General features: G+C 31.8%; 2 protein-coding genes across 3 annotated transcripts; both read right to left on the reverse strand.

The window, feature by feature from the left end:
* Positions 1–26: 26 nt before the first annotated feature.
* LOC124840486 (uncharacterized) lies at positions 27–1642 on the reverse strand. Of its 2 annotated transcripts, XR_015779909.1 has the most exons (3): positions 1310–1642; positions 698–1213; positions 27–401 (listed from the first exon to the last, which is right to left on the reverse strand). XR_015779909.1 is itself a non-coding variant. In XM_047316550.2 (2 exons), exons 1-2 carry the CDS (start codon positions 1521–1523, stop codon positions 960–962), a joined length of 468 nt encoding a protein of 155 aa, XP_047172506.1. In that variant the 5' UTR covers positions 1524–1642; the 3' UTR covers positions 634–959. The 2 variants fall into 2 exon arrangements, 1 of the variants encoding a protein (XP_047172506.1); XM_047316550.2 differs by lacking the exon at positions 27–401 and having other exon boundaries at positions 634–1213.
* Positions 1643–4185: 2543 nt separating this feature from the next.
* Positions 4186–7086, reverse strand: LOC124840502 (putative metal-nicotianamine transporter YSL7). Its single transcript, XM_047316569.2, has 5 exons — positions 6934–7086; positions 6643–6740; positions 6411–6545; positions 5973–6162; positions 4186–5277 (listed from the first exon to the last, which is right to left on the reverse strand). The coding sequence occupies exons 1-5, from the start codon at positions 7069–7071 to the stop codon at positions 4186–4188; spliced, it is 1653 nt and encodes a 550-aa protein (XP_047172525.2). The 5' UTR covers positions 7072–7086.
* Between the last annotated feature and the right edge of the window lie 2137 nt (positions 7087–9223).

The raw sequence follows: 9223 nt of genomic DNA on the forward strand, positions 1-9223 counted from the left end.
TTTTAAACCATCCCCCCAAAGCTTTCACCTTTCGTTTTTTAAAACCTTCCCATATTTATTGTAAAAATAATTGTTCCCTGCCTCAACTCCTCGTGAGAAAACATTAACATGTAAAAAATAATCAATGCTCTACTGCATCAAGTGCTATAAATGTAATCAGCGATGATGGGTTAAGCATGTCATCACTGAGATTTCTTCATTACGAAGTTCTGCATCTGATATCCCCCTATTTGGAGCAATTATATCTTGTGATTGCTTGCTATATCATTACATACTTCTCACGAATCACAACTACTGGTATCCTTTTCACCATAACTCAACTCTTGATTTCCTAATGGTTTCTTCTTTATTTCATCACGTTACCGATGGTTTGACCATATTTCATCACGTTACAGGATTTCCTACAGCAATTAAAAAACTGTTAATGTAAAGATAATGCAACATGGTTTGACCTTTAAATAACGCTACCGAAATCCAACTATGAAGGTGCAGGAAAGATTGTTACACGGTTTCAAATCATATAGTCCTTGAAATATTTAATAAAGTGACAGTGGCAGTATTTGTATTTGAATATTTAATAGTCACAATCTGGCCCTTCTCGTTCTTAAGTTCAAGATTTGTCTAGCCAAAAAGAGGTAAAAATAGAGACTTTCTTTTTGATAAAGTATACTGCAACATGGATATTGACTGACTGTACCTCTGTCCACGGTTGCTCCTTTACACCACAGAAAATTTACAACTTCGATATTTTGGCAAAAAGCATAATAGAGCCACAAAAGAATCTTTGGAGCCATTCTCTGTGCCAGACAAAACCCACAACGGCTATGCGCTATCATCCAATTACAGGGTCAACATAATCAAAACAAAACAGCACCATGTGGACAGCATCAAAAAATCCCCAGTCACGTTCTTCTAACACCGGGTTCACATGAGTCAAACGAAACATTCACGTCCAAACTTCAGAAGGGAGAAAGTAGGGATGTCTTCAAGTGTTTGATTTTCTTTAGACAAACTTGTGCTCTCTCAAGAACCAAATCCACCCTGTCTTTCCTCTTCTTCTTCTTCTTGCTTGGGAAATGCTTTATCAAATCACTCTTGGGAGTTTCAAGCTCAGAACTTCCGCTCATCTCCCCCTCGATCACTACTCTGTCTGCCGAAGCAGGTTCAAAACTACAGTCACTGCTCTTCCTTTGCCCCTCCAGGCTTGTGGATTCTGTATCACATGAAAAACAAATATCTCAAAAACCATGTATATATATAGTGGCGTGACAAAACATATAAAAGAAGAAAAGAAAGAGCAAAGGAAAACCTTCAGTATCAAGGAAAACAAGGTGATTGTTGCAGAGGTTGTTTTCTAGAAGAAGTTCAGAATCCATGTTCTTGGTCTGGAGTTGAAAGATGAAGGACTTGAGTTCATTTTTTAGATACTCATGCTGGTTGGGATATTGAGCTTCAAGCAGCTCCAACTCTTCCTTTGCCAGTTCTTCCATCATGCTTCCTTTGCCCTCATTCCAAACCATCATTTCAGGGTTTTCCTTGATAGCTTCATCCCATTCCTAAGCTCCCTTTCGTGTTCTCTTTCTCACATTCAGACTCTGCCACTCCCTTCTGACTCTGTACCACTGATATAATGACTGAGGTGATGGAATTACTTATTAATCTTATATTTTATTTGGATAAACTCCAATCTATTATTAATAGTATTAAGTTCATGCAAAAAATAATAATTTTATAAATATATTAATTTGCAGAACTCAATACTTTAAAAAATATTTTGTTTGTATATATCTTATTTCCATAATTTTTGTTACAAAATTTAAACTCAATATCTCACAGTATATACAGAATAAGTATTATTAATCTAAGTAAAACTTTATATTTAATTTCTATACTTTAAAAAATAATTTGTAATCTGTATTGGTTCGGTATATTGGTAATCTACTTAAGATGTACAATTATAAAATTAAATAAATAATTAAACTTTATTTTATATTAAATATCATATTTAAAAAATGTATATATATATATATATATATTAATTTAAGCATCATTTTCAAATTAAAAATAATATTAATTATTCTTTTACCATTTAGGTTTTTTTATCTTTCACCTAATGATTATTAACTAGTTTAAATATATTTATTATAATAAATGGCATACTTAAAAAGGTGGGAGCATGCAGTGGTAATTTGAGAACAGAAGGCAGAAAAAGAGGGAAAATATAATTGATGGCATTGGTTTTTTGAAAGTTGAAAAGTTATGTCTGCTTCGGTTAGGTTTCCAAAGTCACTAACTTTATTTGTTCATGATTTGTTTGGTGGTGGAATTGAATAGTTTATCAGTGCCACCATAACAAAAAGGACCAAACTTTAACTACAACAATTCTATCTCATATGAATATAAAAAAATAAATAACTGTGTCCCTTCACCAACCCTTTCATTTGCAGGGAATGTTCCAAATTATTGTTTAATTGGTCTCTATGATTCCCTTTTTGTCTTACTTTATTTTGATATCATCAAATACAACATTTTAATGTGTTATTAAAACAATGCTTTCACCCTTCTCAAAATTAAGCATTCCCTTCTTTTTAATTGTGATATTTAAAAAAAAAACTTTTATCAATAGTTTCTAACGTTCAATTTAATACTTTTAACTGAATTTTTTACATTTATTCATTTTTTTACACTTGATAAGTTATTTTTGTCTCAGATCCATGTCTTTGAATAAAGTAATAATATTTTTACATGTTCCTCCATCCACTTGGAGTTTCTGTATTTCTCACTATTTTCTTTTATTTCAAAAATACTTTACATTTTTCTACTATTTTTTTTATTTCAAAATTACCCTACACCTTTCCACTATATTCAATAATATTTCTCTTTTTCTATCTGCATTAATGGAGCATTCACATGATTCAGATTTAAACTTGTGATATATTGCAAAATTTTATTTACACTTTCCCTTAAATAAGCTTGATTCAATCTTATTTTCACTGTTCAATATATATTTTTTTCTTCAAATCACTTAATAAATGATAAAATTTTGTTCTAAATTTCTAGAAAAATGTTTATATATATATATATATGTGTGTGTTTTTTTTACATTTAATATCTATAATTTTTAACATTATATTATGTTTTAACTTACCGACATGTTTGACTCAAATAACTTGAATAAAGTATTTAATTTATTAGATAAATAATATAAAAATATTATTAAGTACTTAAAATATAAAAGAAAAATTATTTATTAAAAATTTGATATTTGTTTAGTTCTTTCGTCATATGTTAGTATATAGTATATAATAATAATAATAATAATAATAATAATAATAATAATAATAATAATAATAATAATATTATGTTATTTACTATTAATATCTTAAATAAATACATTAAGTCCAAAATAATTTAAATGCAACCTCCTAACTTATATTCTATTACTTTAAATTAATTTAATATATTTTTTAAAATTATTTATTTTACTAAATAATATAAATAATAAATATTCAACTAAATCCTAACTTAAACTGGATATATAATTTATTTCAACTAAAAGCGTGTCTCTTAATTATTGATTTAAACTTAAACATATATTTGTATACCCTATACTAAGTGTCTTAGCCTAAAGAAATTCACCAAAACCCACTCTTTAACTATTTTGATTGCTCTGTTATAACTTCAGCTTATGGTATAAGTTCTTTTATCTGATTCTCATAACAGAAAGAAGCTCAAGGAGAAATTTGTAGATATTGTCCATGTATTATCCTATACTTGCACTGTTTGTTGATCTTGATTAAAGGGTAATTGATGTTAAGAAGTGTTATTATCTAATTCAACTTCGTAAAACTGAATTCTAGGATGAGATTTGTAATATTTATATAATTTAAATTAATCTTACTTCTAGGTTGATGTGAGATTTTTAACCTAAGTGGTTTGATATCAGCTCGATAATTTTGTCATGATATGATATAATGTTTAAAGGTGGACTTAAGTCTAATTTAACTCATAAAATCGATTTTTAAGGTGATGTTTGCTGTGAAGAAAGAACGAAAATAAAGTGAGTTTAGAAATTAAAGGCATGAAGTTGGTTTTCATGATTAAGGCAAAATAGCACGCATTCAGAAAATGTACTACAACTAATGTAGCTTTAAAAGAACGTAGAAAATGAATGAAGTGATGATATCAAGATTCTAAAAATCCATCGACCTTTGCATTCTGTGCTCTGGACAAAAACTTCATGCAGATAGGTGGCTTGACTCCTGCCAAAGCTAAAAAGGAGCTAGGAAGAGTCCAAATTCCATCCCCACAAATCAAACCAGAAGCCACAGCTGATCCAAACGTATCAGCACTAAACTTGTCAAGCTTCCGCCAAATAAGCAAGATCAAACTGCCAACACACATATCAATGGCAAAATAACTTCCAATGTAAAAAGGTATTGCCATAGCCATAGGAACAGGGATAAATTCCGCCCACTTTTTTCCAACCAAATCCCGTACAAGATTTATAACTATTGCAAATCCAAAGAAGGCATAACAAAAGATGAGACAGTATTTTGGCAGAGCTGATAGGCCATCTACTCCCAGTATCGCCATGTTACGATAAACAAGAGCATAAGGAGCAGGATATGCTGAGCCAGCAACCCCAAGGTTTCCAAAGGCCTTGTAGAAAAGCCAGAAAACACAAGGAGATATGACACAGCCCATTGCAGTTCCAAAAACTTGGCTCACGAACATAGACCTTGGTGAAGCCATTGTCATGTAACCTGTTTTGAAGTCCTGCATCAGATCAGAGGCTGTGGATACAATATTCATCATGACCCCACATGCAGACAACCCAGCTATAACACCGCCATGAGAAGCTCCTGCCCATGCACCGATAGTGAAGATTGCTAATTTTCCATACGTGGATGCAAGGGACCAGTCTGTTAGTCCACACCCATATGCATTACAAAATGCCAGTGCTGGTGCAATCACGTAGATCACAACAATGTAGTACCACTTGAGTTGATGGAAAATCATGGGAACAATTATAACAGAGATTACTGCAATGATAACGTAGCCAGTAAGGGCAAACCAAGCAGGAATTTGGTCCCTGAGGAACATGTCTGTCCTACACTTATCATCATATGACAGTGATGAAGATGAGTCGGGATCACTGGATGATCTCGCTTTCTTTTTGAAGAATTCCACATACAAACCAATAAAAGTGCGACCGAGAACCTTAACAAAATTGTATAGACCGTCACCGAGAATCATTGCTATGGCTATGAAAACCTGCACTTGGAGAATACATTAACAAGACTGTTTGACCAGAACATGTTCCTCAATTAATATTATTCAGAGAACAATAGTATTATTACAGTACTGCGTTGTATCATACTGATACTACCTGTCTGTTCCGTGCAAGTTATTAATATGGGGTGCCAAAACAATAATGCATGTTATACTAGTGTAGTCATTAATATGATATGTTTAATCAAATAACCATATTTGATTATGTAAACAATTTAACAAAGAAGTTCATTAAATATCTATGCTTCAGTTAAATTTAAGCTTAACTGTGCTTTTAGTCTCTAAATTTGGAAGCAAAATTTAGAATTTGTTTCTCTCTCAAACTTTAATATATTTTAGTTTACAAACTAATAAAATGAATTGATATAATTTTTTCAATCTAATAAAATTGATTTTTTACTTGTTAAATCTTCCAATCTGATATTTAAGGTAAAATGTGTTAAAATAGTATAAATAATTCAAAAGTCGTCTTAAAATGTGTTTGATATGTAAAATAAATTGACGCAGTTGAATTATGATAATTATATCAATTCAAATTTAAAGTTTAATTATATATATATATATATATATATTTTTTTTTTTTTTTAATTTCACTTTTAAGTTTATAAACTAAAACCATATTTAACCTTTCAATTTAGAAGATGTCTGGTGTTTGTAAATGTGGAAAGAAAACTTACTTTGTAACCTTGAAGGCCATGCAAGCTGCTTGACTTGAGGTCTGCAGAGTACCAATCTCCTTTTTTTGCATCAATGAGAGGCCACATGATGGCCCAAGATAGAATTCCTCCAACCAAAAGGGATATATTGATTATATATGGACATATCATCCCCACACCCACATATGTTGTCGAAAAGTCAAAGAAGAACCTGTTATATAGATAAATATTGTATATAGACTGAGAACTAAAATACATATATAAAACTTTATTACAGATAGTTCATGTCAATAAAAAAGTTAAGTTAGCATTGAGCTTCTTTGGGTCAACTTTGAATAATTTGCACTCATTATTAAGTATAAAAACATTCTGATGGAAAGGAAAAATCAGAAAGAAAACACAAACAGTGCATTCATTTTTCCTGTTTTATTCATTAATGAGAAATATGTAGTCACATACTTGTTTTGATAGGCTTCAAGACCAAATGTAGGGAAGCTATTAAAGCCACAACCATCACTAGCAGTGTAAAACCATTGAAAGAAACCCCACAAGAAGCTAAAGGAAAAGAACTTTCCCAGCACACGTACTTGTTTCCTAGAAAGGAATGTGTTAAATAAGAAATTAAAAACATTTTAAAGCTGTATTAATCAAGAAAAATAAGGTTTTACAATAACCAGGGCCGAATTTTTACTTTGCTAGTTTGGCACCCTCTGTTGTATGGAAACTGTTGATAAGATGAGCTGTTGCAGTACCACTAGGATATGTCAGCCTGAAGTCTACAATCATTATCTAACAGCAAAAAAGGAAAATAAAACTCAATTCAATCGATAAGAAGATTCATGCATAGAAAATTATATGCCATGAAGGAAAATTTACAATTAGACATTCAAATTATAAACTTATTCTGCATTTTCAGTGATGCTTGTTATAACTAATAATTGGTGTTGTTGATTACTTGTTGGATGCCCTTAGATTAGTGTACCTTCCTAAGCGGAACCACTGAAAAGAGTCCCAAAAAGCTAACAATGGAAATAAATCCTATCATCCATCCTAAACTTGGGTTCTTAATATCCTGTGGACCATTAGCTTCAGGAGATTGGTTTGCTACTTCTGAACTCATTGCAAAGATATAGCTACCAAAACCACCTGTTCAAGCAAATCCAATCAAAGAAGTGTCAACTGAAAATAAGGTTTATCCATTAGAAATGAGTTAGCCGTTAAAGCATTGACTATAATTTCAACAAAGTATATACTACTTGTTGATCATGGATTCAATTTTAAAAATCTAATGTAGATTTAATAAAGATATATCAAATCCATCTTAACAAAATCAAATTGCAGTGTATTTTTTCAATCTAATTTAAATTATATTTAATTGAGTTTGCATAACTTCTCGAAATTAAATTTAAATTTATAATTGAATTGATTCAACTCAGAAATTAAATTTAAATTTATAATTGAATTGATTCAACTCAGATTTAATGTGGCCAAATCTAATTTAACTATGGGGCGATTAAGTCCAATTTAACATGGGTTTGACCCAATCAAACCTAAATTTATTTGGGCTTGGTCCAACATGACTTGAGCTTGACTCGAGTTCACCAAGCATGACTTGAGCTAGGTCTAGTTTGACTCACTTGATTTATTCTTTACTTAACCCAAAATAGATTCAATAGACTCGAGCCTAAACTAACCTAGGTTTGACTTGACTTAATTTCAACTTGACCTGGATTAGATCTAGCCGAATTCAACTTAAATTGGTTTTGACTGAGCCTAACTTGACTAAGCTTAACTTGACCTGAACTTGGGTTTACTCAGTCCAACTTAGACTCACTTTACATTAGATTGATCTTAATCTTGTCAACTTGACCCAATTTGGGTCTCATTCGACTTGGTCCAACTTTGGCTTAGCTTAACACTATTTGACATACGTCTAATTTGGCATAATATATGTTCGATCCTATTTGGTCTTACTTGGATCTAACTTGACTAGGCCTTACTTAGACTTGGTTTAACCTATCCTTATTTAGGATCAACCTTACCTAACTTGACCAAGACTCATCTTGACCTAATTTGACCAAGACTCATCCTGACCTAACTTGACATGGTTATGTCTTGATCTAACTTCACTTGGACTCGATTCAACCTAAATTATCCTAGGTTTAACCTAGCCAAGCTTGACTTAGATCTGAGTCAGTTTTGACCAAAAGTTGATCAAATTTAACCGAGTTCTAAAAAGTTGGTCATTAACCCAATCATGATTCAACTGAACCGAAAATCAACTGAATTTAGTGAGTCAGTTCTAAAAAAAATCGACAAAATTCGACTAAATCAATCTCAATCAAAATTTGTTCGAGCTGGCATACTACAACTTTAGATATTTTCAAACAAACAAAAGGTATAAAATAAATTAATTTTAAATTAATGAGTAGTTAAAACGTTCACTTTTTATTTTTTTCAATATAGTACCGTTAATTTATAGTTGTTTAATTAATTTTACCCTCTTCTAGTTAGAAGATGTATAATGACAAACACAATGCACATAACTCCTTTCAACTAAGAAGATTTTGAATAATATGGGAAGACCAATGCAGAACTCTACTACACAGATTTATTTTATAATGACATAATTGTAAAGTTCATAGCAGCAGAATTTTGCGTGCATGCATACAAAATTTAAAAAGGAGAAAGTTATAACATCGTTTTATCGAGATCATCTGCATTGGATTATTTGACAACAAAACATAGAGCCCTGATTTGATCATAAAAAAGTTGAAAAGATGGTGTGAGAAAGGAGAAGAAGGAGGAAATGAGATTTCTTTGTTATATTGGATGCATGAGTTTGATCCACTAAAAAAGAAAGGGTGGTACCACTAAAAGCAATGCCAGCAGATGCAACAACAGATGTCTGAATAACAGTATTCTCCTGACGAGTGAATGGCTGAGTGAGCATTCCTATTTTAGCAAGCAGAGTCGTCCACGTCTTGAGAAAGAAGAAGCCTAACAAGCCTGCCGATATGTTTAACGACGGAATGATTCCGGTGGTTAAATTGAGTTTCATGACAATGAATGTGAACAACACTGCCAACAACAAACTGACCACCATTGCTCTCAGTGTTATCTGCTTCTGCCATTGTGGCACCACCTTCCCCTCAAACGCCTTCTCAACAGATGTGTCTTCCACCTCCTCATTACCATTCTCCACCTCTGTTTCCCAAACCATTCTCTCTGCTTTGCCTCTCTCTCTCTCTCTCTCCTTTTCCACTTTCACT

This window comes from Vigna umbellata, chromosome 5 (genome assembly GCF_029865625.1).
Source record: "Vigna umbellata cultivar VRB3 chromosome 5, Vumbellata_1.0, whole genome shotgun sequence".
In the NCBI taxonomy this organism is placed as follows: Eukaryota; Viridiplantae; Streptophyta; class Magnoliopsida; order Fabales; family Fabaceae; genus Vigna; species Vigna umbellata.